The sequence below is a fragment of the Peromyscus eremicus genome, chromosome 5 (genome assembly GCF_949786415.1).
Source record: "Peromyscus eremicus chromosome 5, PerEre_H2_v1, whole genome shotgun sequence".
Lineage (NCBI taxonomy): Eukaryota > Metazoa > Chordata > Mammalia > Rodentia > Cricetidae > Peromyscus > Peromyscus eremicus.
In genome coordinates, this window is record NC_081420.1 from 14172496 (window position 1) to 14194730 (window position 22235).

Genomic DNA, 22235 nt, shown 5'->3' on the forward strand with positions numbered 1-22235 from the left:
TGGTAACAATAAATTTACACATATATAATATATATACTCTTTACATATATATAAAAGTATAATATATTTACTTTTTTCTTCCAAACTTAGAAAACTGTTACTCATTAATTGCTAGTTTCAAAAAATAATTTCTTGAACTCTTTGGCAGAATTTCTAGTTTTTTTTTTTTTCATTCTTCAAAAAGTCAGTATCCCAGCACTCAGGAAGCAGAGGAAGGTGGATTTCTGTGAGTTCAAGGCCAGCCTAGTCTACAGAGCAAGTTCCAGGACAGTCAGAGCTGTTACACATAGAAAACCTGTCTTGAAAACCAAAATTTTAAAAAAAGTCAATATTCTGTATAAAATAAATTCAGTGGCTTTTGTTCCATTTTTACTTAACATAACTTTGTGTTGAAAGTATTTAAGTAGCCCCGTGTCAAAGTCATTTGATTGGCTTCTACTCTAAATGCTGTCATAAAGAATGAAAGGTATTTTACTAATTGATACATATATCGTTTACATTATGAATATGATCACTTGCACCCATATGACAATTACGATTTTACACTGTGAAATAAGTTTTTCCCAATAATTTTGTATAAGTATGTTCCTAGAATACTTTTTTTTAAAGATTTATATTTATTTTATGTGCATTGGTGTCTCGCCTACCTGTTTGTCTGTGTGAGGGTGTCAGATCCCCTGAAACCAGAGCCACAGACAGTTATGAGCTGCCATGTGGTTGCTGGGAATTGAATTTGGGTTCTCTGGAAGAGTAACCAGTACTCCCAACAGCTGAGCCATCTCTCCAGCCCCCTTGAATACTTTTTAAAGTTACTTTAAAATTTGTGTTTATATATCAAAAGGTAACACAAAAACTTATTTTTTTTCCCTTTGTAGAGTTGAGTTCATAGAGATATTTACTCCCTCATGCATTCTCTTACCTGGTAACACATTGTAACTTGATTCTACTCCAAGAGAACTTAGAAGGGATTCTAAGTTTTCCTCCACACTGTAATCCAAGTTCACAGTGGGTAGCTTAGTTCCTGGTGCCGCAGTTGTCTGTTGAATTTCAAGCTGCCCCTTTGCTCTGTGGTGGAGTGAGGAACTCTTCCTGAGTCTTCTCTGATGTACCCTCCTCCTTTGCTTCCTAGTACTTTGTTCACACTCGGTTTGGAAAATGATAAGCAGAATGAGACAAAACAAGACTGCATGTTTCATGTTTGATTTTTTTTCACCAACTTCTAAAAGGAAACAAAATTTCAAGTTAGTAGTGACTACATTTTTACTTCTGAAAATTCACCTTGTTGTCTTATGTACAGCAGGAAGGCTTTGAGGAGGAACAGTGTTGTGAATCCTGAAATATCACTGCCATATCAGATTTTGGGGTATCTATATATATACCAGGTCTGAGTCAGGTTTTTCTATAAAGGGCCAAATAGTAAATATCTAACCCTTTGTAAATGATTTGTTCTCTGTCCTAAGTACTCAGTTCTGCTATTGTAATCTAGAATCCACCATAGATGGTAGGAGACGGTGGCTTTGTTCCAGTAAAATGGAAATGCCTGCAGCAGCAGACGCCCTTGTTCCCCAGAGTGCTGTAGACTTTGGGCAATGGCTTCTCACAACTGTCTGCTAGGGTATCACCCATCCCTCTCCTGTTATTTCATCACTACCTGTACTTTTCTTTGCTGGGGAGCAGTGCATGATTATCCTTTATAAAAGTACCTGTGAAACAGCATCTTCCTTGAGAGGATAACTTTATGCTTTTGTTTTGTTTTGTTTTTTCTTTTTACAGTGTGTAGGGAGGTGCATGTGTGTGTGCACCTGTGCATATTGATACAAGATATCAACACTAGATGGCTTCCTCAGTCACTCTCCACCTTACCTTTTGAGTGAACCCAGAGCTCATCAATTGGCTCTACTGGCTTTCTAGCATCTGAAGATCTGTCTATCTCCACCCCAACCCTGCTCCCAGCACTAACTAAGGTTACAGATGTAAGATTTCATGCTTTTGCAATAAGCACTTTACCCACTGAGCCATTTCCCTAGCCTTGAACTTTTTTTTATTTTTAGGGGAGGGTGGTGCTTTACATGTAGAGGAATGAGCATACAGGCATGTGGAGGTCATCCTCAGGAATGCTGTTCACCTCCTTTGAGAGGAGGTTTTTCATTGGCATGAGGTTTACCAGTAAGGCCAGATTGCCTAGCCAGTGAGCCTCAGGGATCCTCCTGACCCACCTCTAGTTCTGGGATTACAAAAACATATCAGTGTATCCTGTCTTTTATGTGGTTTCTGGGTACTCTCAATGTTCTCACACTTAGAAGGCAAGTGCTTTACCAAAGGAGCCATCCTTTCAGCTCTAGGACGAGTAACTCTTATTCAACTGATTTCAAGAAGAGTTCAGATCCCTGTATGTAGTAAAGCTGAGAAACGAATTTGAGAAATAGGTTTTTAGGCACTTTTGGTCTGGCAACAGCATTGTGACAGGCTGGTGCAGTAGCATGGACAGGAAAAGAATCACCTCCACAGTAACCACAGGGTTGTGTCCAGAGGGTTCAAAATCAGCTAGGCCTTCCAGGCAAGGCCAGCAGTTTCCACAGCCTCTCAAGTCAGCAGCTGAGTGAGGTATCTTTGTTTAGTGCTCCCCTTCACCTGGCCTGGAAGCCCTCCTTTGTCCTCTGCTTAAGTCTCTCACTGTCTGTTCCCAGAGATAAAGAGCCCCTGCACCAAGTCTAACCTCCATTCCTTATGAAAACTCACTGACTTAGTTGTAAGAGGGTACTTATTTCATATAGTAATTGCCGCTTATGGGGAGCTCGCAGTTAACGTTGTACTAATAGTGAAATGGAATGTTTTCATCTCACCACTTCTGCCAGGGCTCTGCTGGGTTTCTAGCATGTAGTGGCATGATACCAGTGAACAAAAGACATCCAGCCCTCCAGAAAGCTATGACTCTACCTTTCAATAAAACCTTGATTGTCCTTAAAGAAAAATCCAGATTGTAGATTAGTAACATTTTATAATCTCCAGAAATGTATTTTTAATGAGAAACAGGACATAGTTGCTGACAGATTTAATTGTTTTGTCAATGAAAGTTAAGATTAAAATTTTAATTCTTAGCAATTATAAACTAGTATTTGTTGAAAATTCATCTAGACTAGACAGGAAGAAGTAAAATAGTTTTATTCACAAATGTAGAAAATCTTGAGGAATCTACTTTAAAAGCTCCTATAATCAGTCAGGTTTCAGGATATAAACTCAATCTATAAAAATCAAGATTATTTCTGTATGATATAAAAAAGCAGAAGCTAAGTCACAGTGTTATTTTGTAATAGCATAAAATTACTAGGGACTAACTTATAGAAGTGGACAAGGTGTCTACTCTGAAAAATGACCTCTGAAGAAATGGAGTGAGCCCTTTGTAATGAAACTGTTTACTATATATGGATCAGATACCCAAGGGGGCTAGAGTCTCAGTTCTCCCCAGATTGATCTACACACTCGTCAAATCCAGTCCTAATCTACCAGCTGTTTGGGTAAAAATTCACCATCTGAACCAGGCATAGTGGCACACCTGTAATTCAGTTGGGGTCAGCCTGAGTGACGAGATCCTGTCTCAACATCCCACTGTAGCTTACGGTAGAATTTTAAAGCATATACAACACCCTGGATTCAAACTCTAGTTCTTTTAAAACGGCCAAAGAAGGACTGGTGAGATGGCCTAGCAGCTGAAGGTGCTTGCCACGCAGCTTAACAACAACCTGAGTTCCGTCCTTGGGACCCAGAAGTTGTCCTCTGACCTCCACATGTGCTCTGTGGCATGTGTGTGCATGCACGGTCACATGCACACACAGTAAATAAAGAAGTAAATATAATTATAAAAATAAAATTATAAAGAAGAAAATGTTTCGTGATATATAAAATCATATGAAGTTAAAATCTTATTTTTTCAATATAAAGTTTTGTTGGAACACAGTGTGCTTGTTTGTATTGTTTATGGCTTTGTACCACAAGCTGAGATCAGGCCTGCAAGATGTATAATTTAGACTCAAGAGCATAAGTTTTTATTCAAAGCTTAGAGCAATGCCTCTGAATTGGGGATGATTTGTATAACAATGTCTAACATGTACAGACATTTTCAGTCATCATAGTTGGGAGCAGTTCTACAGGTATCCAGAATGAAGAGGCAGAGGGTACTACCAGTCATCCTACAGGGTACAGTCTTGCACAATGAAGAATTAGCTGAGCAAAATATTGGTAGTGCTGAAATGGAGCAACTCTGATTGTGAGAAAGTTACTCTAGGTTTTAATCATGACACTGAAATGTTATTATAGGCAAAACATACTGCATTTTAATTGGATGGAATTAATGGTTATCAAAAGGAAGAGTGGGAAATTAGTTGTTGTTTTCATATGATAACCTCCTTCTTAAAGGTTTTTTGTTTGTTTGTTTGTTTGTTTTAATGATTGGAGAGGCCATGCAGCAGTGGCGCATGCCTTTAATCCCAGCACTCGGGAGGCAGAGCCAGGCGGATCTCTGTGAGTTCGAGGCCAGCCTGGGCTACAGAATGAGTTCCAGGAAAGGCGCCAGAGCTACACACAGAGAAACCCTGTTCCAAAAAAAAGAAAAGAAAAGAAAAAAAAAATTCCACCATTAAACCCTGTTTCAAAAAAAAAAGAAAAGAAAAGAAAAAAATTGCACCATTAATGACTGGAGAGACAGCCGTGTGTGCTGGGAACCAAACTCTTATATTTTTGGTTGAGCCTAACCTTTAACAGCTCAGCCATCTCTCCAGCCCCTTCTTGAAGTTTTTCTCCTAACTCCAGACTTACTTTTTGTTTTATCTGTTTCCAATTCTAGTACATAAGTGTGTTAGGGAGGAATAACCCAGATGCAGTATCCTTCGTTTGAATATCTGGCATGTGACAGTAATGTTGATGTCGTATTGTCCATCTCCAGTATGTAGCTTATGTATTCCAAAGTGTTTGGTTTATGTTCACCCTTCAGTTTGATGTTTCTTTTCTCATTTCTGAGAATTAAACTTGGGATCTTTCACATTCTAGATAACCACTCTACCACTCAGCTGACACCTCCAGCCTTTTCTTCATTTTGAGACGGTGTGTCCTAAGCTACCTCTATGGCCTCAAAGTTGAAGTCCTCCTGCCTCAGCCTCCTAGGCAAAACAATACACCACAGCATTTCTGTTGTGCTCAGGTGACACTGTTGTTCCTTAGCATTCTACATAGGTCAAGTGCTGCTTCACTGTATACAGCTCACTTTGACTGGGTCTCTGACATCATCCATGTTTCCACTAATAGAGAACTGGGTATCCCCTTCCTCACTATCTGTGTCCATATAATACTGTTGGAAAGTTCTTCCTTTGGCCAAGCCTATTCACGTGATAGTCCATAAGAGATTAAAAATAAACAACATGTCCACAGTTTTCTTCTGAATTCATATTTTAACGAGTGCTTTAAAAATAAATTCACATTTGTAAAAATACCTGTTTTAAAAACCAAATGGTACATAAAGTGTATATAGATGAAAAGACAAGCTGTCCTAATCATAGTTTATTACAAGCATCGTCAAATATTTGTATCAAGGGCCAAAGAGTAACTATATGGGGCTTTGAGATCCATAGTCTATGTCCTAGCTTTTCAGCTTGCTTCTTATGGCCCCAGAGTAATCCTCAATACCATTTGACTGGGTGGGCCTATCGATGTTCTGATAGTGCTGTGTTGAGCAAACAGAATTTGCTATTTGGGCCATGACTTACCAGCCCCAAATTCAGTATATCTTTCATGACCTCTTCTAAATACATGTGCTCATATATATTTAAACATATATATAAATTAAATATATATATATATATATATATATATATATATATATATATATAAACATAAATGGGAACAGTCCAACCTTTTTCATCCCAGTCAGCAAGAAATTCTGAGCATATGGGTACACATGTCACTATGTTCAAAACAGTCGATTCAGCCTGTTTTTTTTTTGTTTGTTTGTTTGTTTGTTTGTTTTTTGTTTTTTGTTTTTTTTTTTTGGTTTTTCGAGACAAGGTTTCTCTGTGTAGCTTTGCGCCTTTCCTGGAACTCACTTGGTAGCCCAGGCTGGCCTCGAACTCACAGAGATCCGCCTGGCTCTGCCTCCCGAGTGCTGGGATTAAAGGCGTGCGCCACCACCGCCCGGCGATTCAGCCTGTTTTCCTCTTGGAAATTACTTAACAAATTTGGTATCTGATAGTTTAACATTTCTCTTAGTGTTTTTTGAAACAGGCTCCATTACAGTCTAGGCTCTTCTTCGCCTTTCTATGTAGCTGAAGTTATCCTTAAGTTCCTCATCTTTCTGTTTCTCCATCCCACATGTTGGTATTACAGCTGTACATCACCATACCTGGCTACTCAGAAACATTCTTAGTCAAACATCTTCTGGAAGCATTTTTATATTCTTGATTTTATTTTTAAATTTACAAATAACATATTAGTAGAGTCTCTGTTTTTTTAACTTACTGTTTGGGCCTTTTATGTTGCTTGGCATTTATAAATTAGTTTCGTCAAATTTATTAATCAGTTCTTAAAGCTATGTTATGTGCATATTCAACTTCAGAGTTGTCTGACTTCCCTGGTGCTTTCATCATTAGGTAGAGGCTTTCTGTATCTCTGTTAGTGCTCCAGTAAGAGCTACTTTGTCTAATACTAATGTAGCTACTTTCTTTTGGTAATGTGTACTTGGCATTTTTGTACCATTTTGCTTTTAGCCTTTCCATAGTATATTTTTTCATAAGTTCTTTGAATTTTAATGCTGTCTGACAATCTTTGTATTTGATAGGAACATGAAATCTCTTTATACTTAATGTTATACTTTACTGCTTTCTGAGCAATACAAGAGCCAGGATGGCTTTCATTCCAGTTACCCCATTCTGGCATAAAAGCTGTTTTCATCATATGCTTTCATTCTCTATATATGTTAAACATAGCATATCAATAGATTATCATGAAAAGGTTGTTTTACTTTTCAGGCTGGCAAAATCACTCAGTGAATAAAGGTGCTTGCCATCAAGCCTGATATTTGATCACAGGAATTCACACAATGGAAGGTGAGCACTGACTCCCCCAAATTGTCCTCTGACCTTCACACGTACACCATTGCAAACATGTACAAACACAATAAACAATAAATGTAAACAAGAAGATTGTTGTCATTGCTCTGTATCAAAAAACCATTTAGATCAGGCTTTTTGAGTCTCTTCACTTACTAAGATTTGGGCCCAGATTATTCTCTTTTGAGGACTGTGTATTATAGGGTGTTTAACAGCATTCCTGGCCTCTTTTCACTAGCATGTTCTCATGACAACCAAGACCACTTTCAGACTTTACCAAATGACCTGCTCCTCATCTGAGAGCCACTTCCTTAGATTCCGCTAAACACTTACACTTCTTCTTTTCATCCTTTCCTGTGTCTCCAGACCTTTATTCGAGTTTTCCTTCTCATTCAAAAAATGTCTTATAGTAATTCATTTTGTAAAGTTCTATTAAAGATCGACTCTTTTTTTCAACTGAAAATGCTCTTATACTTAGTTCTGAAAGCACACATTTGCCGGATAGATTCTGAGGTTAACGTTTTTAAGATACCATTTCTGTCTGTTTGTTTGCATTGATTCTACTTTTTGTTTTGTTTCGTTTTGAAACAAGGTTTCATGTAGTCCAGGCTGGCCTCAAACTTAATGTATAATCATGGATGACCTTGAATTTCTAATCCTTTTGGCTACACTTTCTACAAGATCACCATGACTTCCTTTGTTGGTTCAATTGAGAATTCATAACTCAATCAAACTACTTCCTTAAAAATAGCATTTTTTCTGACCGTTTTCTGGATGTTCTCTTTAGCCTTCAGATGTTTACTCTGATGCATGTAGAAAGTATGATTCTCTTAATTCTATTATACTTAGGATTCATGATACATTCTGAATTCACGCTGGATTTGTTTGTTTGTTTGTTTGTTTGTTTGTTTGTTTGAGATAGGTTTTCTCTGTGTAGCCCTGGCTGTCCTGGAAGTCACTCTGTAGACCAGGCTGGCCTAGAACTCACAGAGATCTGCCTGCCTCTGCTTCCCAAGTGCTGGGATTAAAGACATGCACCACCACTGCCCAGCTGTATGCTGGATTATTACTTTTTTTTTTCGTCAAATTTGGGTAGTTTTTGTTTTGGTTGTTGTTTTAAGCCCTCATCTCTTTATGCTTTAGTACTCTACCCTTAAGAACTACAGTCATTTGTGCAATAGCTTTTTCGTTGTGTCTTCCACATCACTCTTGATTGTATTCTTGTTCTTCTGTTTGAAACATGATTCATCCTCACAAGTCTAAGTGGCCTGCCTTATTAATACTCTCTTCAGCTGTGGCTTATGCATTATTAAATTCATCTGTTGGCCTCCTTGTTTCTTTTATTGTAGTTCTTAGTTTTCAGTAAACTATTTTTATTTTCAATTCTATACTACAATTTTTAATTTCATATTCTACTCTGTGTACATTTAATCATGTTTGTCTTAAAGTCTGTCTGAAGATCAGGTTTTCTGAGCCCTCTTTTTGTCTGTACCTATCATCTGTTCTTAGAACTTCAGCCATGTTCTTCCACCTCTTCCTTTGTCTGATGCCTTTTGAATTCATGCCAGACATTATATAAACACTCATGAAATGGTAGGGCCTGGGATGATGTATTTTCTGTCTAAAGATTTTCACATTTTGAGTGTGGTGTTGTAGACACTGTCATTAATGTCGAGTGATTTGAAGCTGGCCATCACTGTATCCAGTGTCTTCACGCTGTGGGTCTTGTTTTGCTAATATCACCAGCACCAATCTCATCCCCTACTGCTGGCTCTAGTCTTTGTTCTGTTTCTCTCCGGCCTTGTGAAGCTATTTTAAAGCTCTGTTAAGCTCTCAGCCACCTCTTCTGGAATCCACAGATGTTTCCAGAAGCAAAGCAGTTTCAGACCTGAGACAGTCTGGGTTTCAGTCTTATTCCAAACACGGTTCTGTTGTTTTTCTCATCTTCCTATTCGTTCTCAGCAGATGAGTAGATCCATTTTCCTTGCCAGAGGAAGCGCCTTCAGATTCCTTTTGTTCTTTGCAGAAATACAGATTTTTTTTTTCTCTTAGACATGGTAAAAATTTGTGAATCTTAAATGTCTAAAATATCTTGTTTGGTTGAAACTAGAATTATAGCTTCAAAATCATTTTTCGTTGAATACTTTTCAGATACTGGCTCATTATTTTCCTTCTATCAGAGTTTGTTTTCCTTTTGTTTTGCTTTGATACAGGGTCTTGCTATATAGTGTGGCTAGCCTAGAGCTAACAATGTAGACTAGGCTGACCTTGAACTTGTGGTGGTCCTCCTGCCATGGCCTCCAAGTGTTAGAATTATAGGTGTGAGCTACCACACCCAACTTGTTCCTTTCTTGCAGTATTGTGGAGAAGTGAATTCAGTTCTCATCCCTTTGTAGGAAGCATCTTCAGTCTATCTTCTGTGGAAATGCTCTATTTTTAGTATGTCTTTAGCATTTGTAAGATTTGCTGTGAGGAATAAATTATTGATATTTCCTACTTGAAATTCTTTAAACCCTAAAACTTCCTTCTCTGATGAACTCTCTGTGCTTCCCATGCTTATTCATAGACTTATCCCACCCATCCTCCATTCCTCCCCCAACACTAGGAATGAAGGAATGAAGCCTGGGGCATTAGGGATGCCAGCCAAGCACCATACCACTGAGCTACAGCCCAGCCCCATTCTCCATCTTTAAATTATCCCTATCTTTTCTTGAATGACTCCCTAGTTTTGCCTGGCAAGGAGCTCTTGCTTCCCAGTGTACACACACACTCAAGCTTTTTACTAGCATATCTTCTATTATTTCTAGGAACCTCAGAGACAAGAAGGCTCAATGTATATCTGGCTTCCCCTCTTGAATCTCAGTAGTTCTTTTTGTAGCTTCATCTGATAAAATCTTCTAAACCAGGATTCACCTGGTTTCACCCACGTGGACTTGCCTGTGAATCATCTGAACTCTGCAGATAGCAAAGATGTCTTCATGTCAACTCCAGCATCAAACTTTTGTCCAGGGTATTTATTTGTATAAGATCTCTGGTCATTTAAAAATCATTACTGTAGGTCACTGAAATTAAATCATGTTTAAAGTTTTATGATCTGCTTTAGTTTCAGAAAAACTAGTTTGCAGAATGTAAAGAAGGAACAAGGTTATTGGCACCCGGAGTCAACTCTTATAGTGAAGTAATGCAGGAAAGCAGGAGCAATGGCTGCAATGCCGATGTCAGCCTAGGGGCAGGGAACACTGGATTTGCTGAGTAGGGCAGTGGGCCCTCATGGACACATAGCATGAACATTCTGCATCATGTACACTGACTGTTTTTTTCTTTGACACTCATACGTGTAATATATGAGGGTCATGAAAAATCTAATTCTGGACCTGAGACCCTCTAGATAATCTCTAGGGACCTCTGGGCAGGTGAATTGTGCCATCCCTGGGCCTTCTATAAGCTCTCACTTGTCAAGGAATTGTGTGAGTGCTAGGAGAGAGCAGGTCTGCTCAGCTAGATGCCACACTCTCCAGGACAGGGATCCTGAGGCTACTCTCCTAGTTTGTCTCCCTGGTCCCAATGAACTCATTTTCACTTAACTCTGAAATAGAAATAGATTGGTTCGGAAGTAAATTGACAAAACGGTCTTAATTTAAACAAAATCAGGATCTAGTTTAAATAAATTTTGAGAAATGGCCCTCAATACTAATTGATATTCACTGGATTATAGAATTTTGTTTTTCATTTAATATTTTAATAAGCAACTTTATAATCATGTTTCTAGATACTCTAATCACACTATTACTTTCACCAAGTAATGCTTTTACTTTTTTGACCTTTTATGTTTACCCAAAAATTGAATATCTATAAACTCCAATTAACTTATTTTCTCTATTAAAATTTTTTCATTTGTTTTAAGTAAACTTTAAAAGTATACATAATTTTCAGTATATCTATGAAGTCACAAGTTATCCTTCATGTGAGCAAGCCGACTTAAAGTGGAAAATGCTTTTAATTAAACATTAATGTTCCTTTAGAACTGAGAAAATTAAAGCTTCGAATCAGTTGATAATTCTACTCATCACATAATCCTAGCTAAACATATGAAAATAGTTTATAATTCCTTAACATTTGAAATACTGGGGAAAAAATCCTCCTGAAAAGAAAGAAGTAAACAAAACAAAGCATACTTTTAACTTTTCACTCTATTAATTACAGAGATACTTCTCAAGGATTAAACATATTTGCACACAAAATACCCAGATATTAAAGCCACGCCACATGCTGTAGTAGAAACTTAAAATTTAAAACATGTTTACCTGGAAATCTAAACTAAGTAGGCTTTGCTTGGTGTCATTTAAGTCTCCCGCTGAAAATGAAACAAAACCAGAACTTTCTTTAAAAACAAAGAACAGAAGGGAATGTTGAAAAATATTAGCTGACTTCTTAGTCAGATCTAAAATAGCTGCTTCCCTTGGGGATAAATGCCTTTCAGTTCTTTGTGTGGAAAAATCAGCCAAAGAAGTAACCAGGGAAAATGGTTACCAAGGGAAATTTTTTATTTTTTTTAAATCACAGGAAAAGTGGAAAACATCAGCAGGGAGTTGGGGCGGGGGTTGAGGAGAACATTTCCTTTGCAGGCTGAAAAGGCAGAACTAGAGTCACAAAAGTGATCTGAAACAAATTTGTGGCTTTCATAGGCTATTTGCTTGAAAATATTGCATAGATTTTGAAGTTCAAACTACCCAGCATACCACTTGAGATTTGTCAGGCTTACAGTGGTAGTGTTCTCACTCACCTAAAGGCTGCATGAGTCTCCAGTCCTGTTTAAATTGAGTAAATTTCAACTTATTAAGGAAACAAAAACTGGTCACATATTAATGTCATTAGAAATTATGTAATTTTAGTGGTTGAGTGGTGGTACATACCTATAATCCCAGCACTTAGGAGCTAGAGGCATTGGGAGTTTTAAGATTAGTCGAGGTTACATATGGAGTTGGAGACAGCTTAGGCTACATAAAACCCTATCTCAAAAATATTAATTTCAGGGCTGGAGAAATGGCTCAGCGGTTAAGAACACTGTCTGTTCTTCCAGAGGTCCTGAGTTCAATTCCCAGCAACCACATGGTGGCTCCCAACCATCTGTAATAAGATCTGGCGCCCTCTTCTGGCCTGCAGTCATAAATGCTGTATATATAATAAACAAATCTTAAAAAAATATATTAATTTCATATATACAATTACATACATGCATACACACACATATACATACATATGCATACATACATATTCCTAGCTGACCTGGAACTCACTGTGTAGACCAGGCTGGCCTTGAACTCACAGAGGATCTACCTGTCTCTGTCTTTAAGTCTTGGGATTAAAGGTTTGCACCACCACACCTAGATAAGTTGTGTGTGTGTGTGTGTGTGTGTGTGTGTGTGTGTGTGTGTGTGTGTGGTGTTTGTTATACATATATTCTTTCTTTTTTTTTTTTTTTAATGTATAAGGGAGCGATAAGGCTCTTCATTACCAGTTACTCCAGCAAATTAATGGTGTGCTTTGGCCTCAGGTTTCTTCATCTCCCCATGAGCAAGTTAGAAACAAATCAATGTCAAGCCCAGCACTGCTGGCTGTGGATGCCTGAGTTACTCTGAAAAGCCTAGTGAGTGTTCAGCATAGTACATGAAAGTCAAATGCTATCAAGGCACATAGATTTGAAATTTAGAAATAATAAAAACGAAGATTTAAAATATGTAGGGAATACTCGCAACATACTTATTTATCATAAGATAAATGACTTATGTAGTAAATTGTAAATGACCTCTGAATATCAGTTTTAGAAACAAGAAAATAGTGAATAAATTCCTTAATTTTTTGTTGTTTTTTTGTTTGTTTGTTTTTGTTTTTTGACACAGGGTTTTCTCTGTGCTTCAGCTCCGGCTGTCCTGGAACTCACTCTGTAGACTAGGTGTCCTCGAATTCACCAAGATCTTGCCTCTGACTCTCTGGTGCTGGAATTAAAGGCATGCACCACCACCACCTGGCTATGCCTTTAAATTTTTGAAAGGAATTTATTTTTCATTGCAAGGCAAAAAGGAAAAACAAACAATTAACTGACAAATGGACAAAAACATTAAATTAGAAGTTTGTAGACTAGGAAATGCCAGTGGTTGGTGAAAGCCAGTTTTCCAACATCAGTAAGAGTCAAGAAGTGTTCACTGAGATGTATGCTATCACCCCCAGTATGAAATGTTGAGACAGAACAGAGGTAGTATGAACATCATCATTTTAAAATAATCCAAATAACCCCCACATACTTAGTAATCGTAAGTCACAGCCTGATTTGTTCTGTTGAAGGAGAATTGTGTTCGTGGCATGCTGTGTGTGGCAAACAGAAATCGTTCTATTGAGGACAGCTAATAAAAAGCAGTACTGTCTGCCCGTGAGTCACTTCTAGAAATGCATTATAGGAACATCTTTCCATGCAGAGGTGTGCCTTGGGGTAGTACTTTGTCTTTTTTTTTTTTTTTTTTTTTTCCAGAGCTGAGGACCGAACCCAGGGCCTTGCGCTTGCTAGGCAAGCGCTCTACCACTGAGCTAAATCCCCAACCCCGGGGTAGTACTTTGAAGCACTCTAACTATGGACTTTATGGGAAAACAAACAAAAAGTAACCCATTTGTATATTCGGAACAATGTACTACAAAACTCTTTGGAAACTAAAATAACATTAATACTGGCATGTGAAGTTGTCCCCAATATACCAAGAGGAAAAGGGAAATATTCAAAACAATATATGTATTATCTTTTGATATATATAATTTTGCATCTTTCTGGAGAGCAGATTAAAAGTGATAAACAAAAATTGATAATAATATTTATCCCCAGATGATGAAATTATAAAGATAATTCTCTATGTAATTCATTATTTTATCAATGTTTTGTGCTTTTTATTACCAGATGAGGAAAAAATAACTATTTAAAACAGTATAAACAAAAAACCCTCTTTTTAAAAAATTTTGTGTGTGTGTTGTCTGCATGTATGTCTGTTTACTATGTGTATTCACTGCACACAGAGGCCAGAAGAGGACATCATGTCCCCTGGAACTGGAATTACAGACAGCTGTAAGCCCTCTGTGAGTGCTAGGAAACTGAACCCTGGTCTTCTGCAAGAGCAGCCACTGCTCTTCATGGCTGAGCCATCTTTCTGGCTCCTTAAACAAAAGTAACTCTTTAGAGGCATACAGGAATAACAATAACTATCATGCTGAGATTGACATGGTTGGAAAAAAACAGTTTTAAGATTTCTGAGGTCACTGCTACAGGTTTGTGGTTTAATGGATGATTACATGAGCTGCTTTTCAGAAACTGTTTTAACCACCCTAATACATGGAAAATGCTGGTGTTATGGTTTTTCCTTCTCTCTTATTATTGTAGGCATAATTAAGTTCTAAAACTTGGCTACTGTAGTGCTCTGAAAGAGTATAGTGTTTGCCACTGAAGACTACGCAGAAAGTGAGCATCAGCCATGCCAGAAGGGAGTAAGCCTTTCAGTCATTTATTTCACTTACCACTGAATTCACTTAAACTGGTTAGTATTTATTGTCAACACAAACTGGAGTCACCTCAGGAGAAGGAACCTAAGTTGAAGAATTGCTTCTCTAAGATTGGTCTGTGGACATGTCTTTGGGGACTTGTCTTGGATTAGTGACTGATATGAGAAGACCCAGCCTACCGAGGGCAGCATAATCTCTGAGATGATCCTGAATTGTATATAGAAAATTAGCTGAGAGAACTAGAGAGCAAGTCAATAAGTAGTTTTCCTACATGATTTCTGCCTCTGTTCATGCTTGAGTTCCTGTCCTGACTCCCTCAGTGACAAATTGTAACTTGGAAGCATACAGTTACTTTTGGTCTTAGTGTTTATCACAGCAACAAAAAGCCAACTACAACAGAAATTGGTACCAGAAGTGGGGTGTTGCTCTGATGGGCCTGACCATGTTATTGGTGGGAGGTCGGGGGACAGTGAAGATTTTGGAACTTTGATCCAGAAAAGCTATTGAGAGCTGAGAGCTTAATGAGCTGTTCTTTGGGAGCTTGGAATGCAGAGACAATGCAGAGAGAAATGCTGACAATGGAGGGCCATTGTGAAGTTTCAAAGGAAAGAAAACATCTTTCAGGGATGTGGTTGATATATTGTCACCTCAATAAACTTATCTGGGGCTCAGAGAACAGAACAGCCATAATATTAAACATAGAGGATAGGCAGTGGTAGCACATGCCTTTAAAATCCTAGCATTGCAGAGGCAGAGATCCACCTGGATCTCTGTGAGTTCAAAGCTACACTGGAAACAGCCAGGCATGGTGACTCATGCCTTTAATCCCAGGAAGTGATGGCAGAAAGGTATATAAGGCGTGAAGACCAGGAGCTAGGCTGGTTAAGCTTTTAGGCTTTGAGTAGCACAGTTCAGCTGAGATCCATTTGGATAAGGACTCAGAAGCTTCCAGTCTGAGGAAACAGAATCAACTGAGGAACTGGCAAGGTGAAGAAGCTGTGGCTTATTCTGCTTCTCTGATCTTCCAGCATTCACCCCAATACCCAGCTCCAGGTTTGTTTTTATTAATAAGACCCTTTAGGATTCATGCTACACAGGGATGTTCATATAGAATCTCTGTGGTTACTGTTTAAGTGGGACTGAAAAATTAGCTGTGATTAACAAGAAATCAATACTACTGAAGTGAAACCTTCTATGCTTTACTGGGAAACTGGTTGCTGGTTAGCTGAAGGTAAAAACTTAACTGTGTTGTATAAGAGGCCAGCACCATTGAAGTAAATGGAAAGTATTTCCTTAGGGTCAGAATAAAGAAGCCATGGTCCAACAGGAAGCCAAGACTATACATCAAGCTGGCAGCAGAATTTGGCAAATAATGTGTAAGAGTCTCCCACATGATACTGGTTTTGAAAGCATGAAAGGGTCATGGAGAGAAGCTAAAGCTTGACACTGGGTGGCAAGGTCACTGGAGTTCCTAAAGAGAGACCAAAAGATGCCAACGGTGAAGAGACATTCTCAGTTGCAGTAGAGATTCCAGGATATTGAGGACTGTGAGATCCACCAAGAAGCAGCAAGAGTGGAATGGAGCTGGTCTTAGGAAGCTTTGTGTACTGAGGATGGCATCGCTGGAGAAGTGGATATGCCCAAGCCTTTTGCAGCCAAAACATCATGAGGGACTCCCAGATGTCAAACATACAGCTACAGAGTTTGAGCTATACCAACAGACTGCAGTTTTGCTTACATGTGATTTTTATTCCCTGCTTCTTCTCTTTTGGAGTAAGGAAATATTCTTTTAGTAAGTACTTTTTTTAGAAGCCCACAGTTAAGAAACTTCAGAGTGCAACTTTTAAAGTTGTATTGTATTTTATAGTATGATACTAATATGAGATCTTGGTGACAAACAAGAAAGAAATTATTAAGGCTTAAGGTGATGTGTTCGTGTACAAGGTGACAAGGAATCTACTTGTCAGATTCAGCTGTCAACTTGACAAAGCCCAGAGTTATGTGAGGAAGTCTCTGTTGGGGGATGTCCTTAATCAGACTGGCCTGTGGACGTGTCTGTGCAGCATTTTCTTCTGTTGTTGTGTTTCAGGAGGCTCTCTCTTTTAACTTAGAAGAATAAACGTGACACATTGTTGAGTGACAGACAGGAAATTACCAATGTTTATGCCTTGTGGATGTATGAATAGATATGAAGGCTGGTATATCTGATTAAAAATTAACCACAGTTTTATAGAGAATTTTATAGGTTATGTTATTTTATTCATATTTACTTTTTATAATTCCTGAATATTTGTCTACTCAGAAAAATAAGGCTATTTCTATTTTACACGTACAACAAAACAAAACAGAAAGAGCTCCTTAAATAACAACTGCTCTGATCACGTAAGTTTTCAGTCAATCCCTTTAACTAGTAATTTACTATTTTTACACTGCTGTTCTATAACAAGGCAGGAAACTCTAATGGATTTGATTCCTTCTTCATCTCTGCAGTTTCTCCCTCCTCTCAACTCCTGCCCTCCCCTCCCCTCCCCTCCTCTCACCTTCTGGATTTCGACACATAGGGTTTTTTTGTTTTGTTTTGTTTTGTTTCTAAAGATGGGGTCTCTATCTACATAGCCCTGGCTATCCTGAAATGTACTATATAGACCAGGCTGGCCTCAAACTCTTAGAGATCAATCTACCTCTGCCTCCTGGGTGCTGGGATTAAAGTATATGCCACTATGAATGGTCACATCCTTTTTTTTTTTTTTTAATTAATTACATCATTCCCCTCCATTCCTTTTCCTTCCTCCAAGTCTTCCCATGTCCCAACCCCTCAAATTCCTGGCTGCTGCTTCTTTAAGTGTGTGTGTGTGTGTGTGTGTGTGTGTGTGTGTGTGTGTGTGTGTGATCTCCTATTCTCAGCATTTCTTAGTTGCCTATAGTTCTTGATATAAGGTTGAGGCCACGTGTGCTTTCTGGAGCTTTCCCTCATCCACATTAACATGTCTATCAGTGTCATCCTTTTTCAGCTCATGGCTCTGGGGTCATTGTGGAAGAGAGAAAGATGGTAAGAGTCAAAAGAACAGGGAGATAGCTGTCAGATTGTGTCTCCTACACAAATTTCCAATGGGAAATTTTCATTGAGAGAGAGAGAATTTATATTTATATGTTTAGATACCAACTTATGTATACCATAGGTATTTTAGGTAGCTAATAATATGATTACTTAGGACTTCAGACTTCCTGTTATTTTACTTTCTTCTGTATTTATTTCCCTCCTCCCTCCCTAATTAGAGCCCCCCCCCATTTTCCCATTTCTCCATTTAGATAACTTGTACCATGCTATTTATTCCTCCTCTATATTGCTACCCACAAAATGGTCCTGTTTTACTTTCCTAGTTTCCTGGTTTCTGCAGTTATTTCAAGTTATGTATGTACTCATCTCAAGATTTGGAACTAGAAACCTCAAATGAGAGAAAACATGTAATGCTTGTCTTTCTGGGTCTGGGTTACCTCACTCAGTATGACCTTTTCTAGTTTCATTCATCTAAAAATGAGCAATTCAGCAGTGTGACACTATACAAAATTAACTTACACAAATCAATAGTTTTTCTATGCACCAACAACAAACATACAAAAAGATTCACAATAGCCTCAAAGAAAATAAAATATCTAGGAATAAACCTAAGGAGGTGAAAGATGTTTACAATGAAAACTTTAAACCTCTGAAGAAAGAGGTAGAAAAAGACACTAGAAAATGGAAAGACATCCCATGCTTATGGATTGGTAGAATTAGTATTGTAAAAATGACCGTTTTGCCAAAAGTCAGTTACTGATTCAATGTAATACCAATCAAATTATCAATCATACTTTTCACAAAAATAGAAAAACTGTCCTAAAATTTGTGTGGACCCACAAAAGGCTCCAGATAGCAAAAACAATTCTGAGCAAAAAGCACAATGCTGGAAGGATTGCTATTCTAGACCCCAAGATAAATTACAGAGCCATAGTAATAAAAACAGTATGGTACTGGCACAAGAACAGACATGTAGGCCAATGGAACAAACCCAAAGACCCAAACATGAGTACACATAACTTCAGCCATTTAGTATTTTACAATGATGCCAAAAGCATACACTAGAAAAAAGAAAGCATCTTCAACCTATGATGTTGGAATAACTGGATATCCACATGCAGAAAATGGAATTTGACCTTGCATAAAAACTAACTCCAAATGGATCAAAGATCTAAATGTGAAACCTGAAACAATAAATCTGCTAGAAGAAAACAGGCAGTTTCCTACGTGATACAGGTGCAGAAAAAGACTTTCTGAATAGGACTCCATTTACCCAAGAATTAAGGCCCACAGTTGACAAGTGGGATTTCATAAACTTTAAAGCTCATGGACAGCTAAAGAAATAATAATCTGGTGAAGAAGTAGTCCACAGAATGGGAGAGAATCTTTGCCAGCTTTACATCTGACAGAGGATGCCTATACATCCACCTGCCTCTGCCTCCTGAGTGCTGGGATTAAAGGTGTGTGCTGCTACCACCCGGCTAAGTATGTCCCACTTTTAAACCTGATAATAGCCAGGCATGGTGGTGCATGGCACTACCCAGTCAGGAGGCAGAGGCAGGCAGATCTCTGTGAGTTTGTGGCCAGCTTGGTCTACATAGCAAGTCTGGGGATAACTAGGGCTACATAAGGAGATATCTCAAAAGTAAATAGATAAAGTAAGTAAAAATATGCATTTTCAATATCCTCATTGGCAGAATCAGGTACTCGCCCAGTCCCTGTTATAGCACACTATTATGGAATACTCCCTTTGTACACTGTAATGATTTGTCACTGGAATTGGTTTAATAAAATGCTGATTGGCCGGTAGACAGGCAAAAAGTATAGGCAGGACAGCCAAACTGAGAATGCTGGGAAGAAGAAGGGTGGAGTCAGGAGATGCCAGACAGCCAAGGAAGCAGGATGTGTAGAAAATGAGATAACAAGCCATGAGCCATGTGGCAAAGCATGGATAAGAAACATGGGTTAGGGCTGGAGAGATGGCTCAGAGGTTAAGAGCACTGACTGTTCTTCCAGAGGTCCTGAGTTCGATTCCCAGCAACCACATGGTGGCTCACAACCATCTGTAACAAGATCTGGTGCCCTCTTCTGGCCTGCAGGCATACATGCTGTATACGTAATAAATAAATCGTTAAAAAAAATTAAAAAAAAAAAAAAAAAAAGAAAAGAAACATGGGTTAATTTAAATGTAAGAGTTTGGTAGTAACTATCCTGAGCTATCAGCTGAGCATTTATAATTAATATTAAGCCTCTGTATCAGTTGTTTGGGAACTGGTGGGTGGGACAGAAACTTCAACCAACAGCACATGACAGATGGAGACCCAAATGGGAGAGAAACAAAAGGAGGCAACATATATGAGAACTTCCTGGGCACTAGCCTGTTCTGTCCTAAGCAGTGAACACATGTGATTTCACTAAATTCTTAAACCATATTACATGTGTTATTATCTTCCATTCTATGATGGAGCAAAATTAAGGTGCCACAAAAGCAAAATGAGGAAACTGAATGGGGTTAAACTACCTAATGTTGGTTAAATGGGAAAGATGACCAGCTAGTCTGATTTACTTTTCTTACAATGCTCAAGACGTTATCACTGGTCAGTGCTTCCTTCCTGAGCAGCCTCTGAAGGGCATGTGAACAGACAGCCACTCTCTTCATTACTGGGTCTCTACATCACAAAACTCCAGAACTGCTGATGAAAGTCAGTTCCTCACTGCTAGGACAGATTTGACAACAGGTAGCTGCAGTCAGGACCTGAGTCAGACCTAAGCCCAATGACTTACTGAATCTACATGAGTTACATGCCCTTTCTGGCACTCAGATGGCTGATCTTTAATGCAAGGCCGTTAGAGAATTCTTAGGTTGTTTCTCTCAGGCTTTATAGGGTGTGGTGTTCTTGCCTTGGAAAACAGGCAGCCGAAAGCATTCCGAATTGTTATTTTCCCTGTAATTTCCCTGCTGTAACCCCTGAAGCCCATGCTTAGTGAGGGACTGGTGAGAGAATTACACATATGGTAGTTTCAGCATTGTTGGGAATGAAGATTCTTTTCCACTGATACACTGTCTGAAGGAGATGGCTGTAAACCAGGGTGACCACAATATTTACAAAGGTATGTAATGAAAAAAGAAGACTTTGGCAACTAATGTAACTCCATCACTCATGGGGAGGATAAAGAGACATTCACTTGAGGTTTTATAAATCAAAACATAGTGTTTGTCCACAGCTTCAATTTTTCCCATTACTGGTGGATGATGTCATCGTTTTCATTTCCCTTAGAATCTTTTTGTGTCCAGGAAAAGAAAATTAATATTAACTGTATTTATTATCATATATTCTTATTTTATGGTGAATTTTAGTTTTAATTTTGCCATTGTCTGGCTGGATCTGCATTTTAAAAGGCCACAGTGATTGTATTGTGCTTTATGAAGCACACAGAAGGAGTAACTCTCGAAGCAGGCACCACTGAAGAGGTCGGGGTACACTAAGGAAAGCCCCGTTTTGGATAAGGAGCTCAGCTCAGATGAAGCATTACTGACCAAGACAATGGCAATGCTGTGTGTCCTTGGCACCAGTCACCCTGTTCATCTCTAAATTAGGAGTACACACAGCAGATTCATGGCATCCTCTCATGAGTATGTAAACCCCAGCACTATTATGCAGCAATTTCCTCCCAGATAAAGCCTTCAGTCCTGGAGGGGAGCTTATTAAGATGCAAATTTTCCTAAGGAGAGGTGAAACACTACATTCCATTGTGCAAGGAAACTCCTTAAAACTCAGAAAGTAAACAACTTCAAAGTTTAAGGAAGTCCCTGAAACTGACTAGATAACTTAAGGCTTCTCCCTTCCCAAGCATGAATAAGCTATAACTAAGAGACACTGTCAGACAAGAAAAGCTGCCTGAAGAGGCTCAGACAAGCTAAGTTGCCTAGAGAGATACTCTCCACATGTCAAGTTGCCGGCAGGTTCTATATTGAACTCCAAGTTTCTAGCTTTCGTGAGAACTTGTGGTGAATGCAGCTGTCTTCAAGCCATTCCTGCTCCTGAAAGTAATTTCTCACCCATATTCCTAGAAGTCACTCCAGTAAAACTCGCTGTGTCACCAGAGAGAGAGACAGAGAGAGACAGAGAGGGAGGGAGGGAAGGAGGGAGGGAGGATGGGAGGATGGGGGGCTTGTGGCAGCCAAGCAGTGGTGGCGCACTCCTTTAATCCCAGCACTCAGGAGGTCAGACTGGTCTACAGAGTGAGTTCCAGGACAGCCAAGGGCTATGTAGAGACCCAGTCTCAAAAAGCAAAAAGAGAGAGAAACTATTTAGGTTATCCAGGAAAGGGAGATTCCTTTACCAAGGTTAGGGGAGTATGTAAAATTAGTGAAACTTGAGGTTTATTTGGATATAGGAAAGTGGAGGAAGAGGAATCAGGTATATGAAGCTTATCTTTTGGGTGTAATCCAACTGTATTTCAGGTTAGTTATTTACTGAGGTGACCACAGGCCAGCACAGTCAGTTCTGCAGATCAAGGGAACTATGGGCTAGAAATAAGAT

The 22235-nt window shown here is 38.7% G+C and overlaps 2 protein-coding genes across 2 annotated transcripts in view; one reads left to right on the plus strand and one right to left on the minus strand.

The window, feature by feature from the left end:
• Ecm2 (extracellular matrix protein 2) overlaps positions 1-11615 on the minus strand; it is a 32209-nt gene extending 20594 nt beyond the window's left edge. Inside the window, exons 1-2 of the mRNA XM_059262963.1 lie at positions 11399-11615; positions 920-1219 (exon numbers count right to left, since the gene is read on the minus strand). Of these exons, the coding sequence (XP_059118946.1) occupies positions 920-1196 (277 nt within the window). The 5' untranslated portion in view covers positions 1197-1219; positions 11399-11615. The remainder of the gene's footprint in view (positions 1-919; positions 1220-11398) is intronic.
• Cenpp (centromere protein P) overlaps positions 1-22235 on the plus strand; it is a 207859-nt gene that overhangs the window by 154830 nt on the left and 30794 nt on the right. The gene's annotated exons all lie outside the window — the stretch shown is intronic.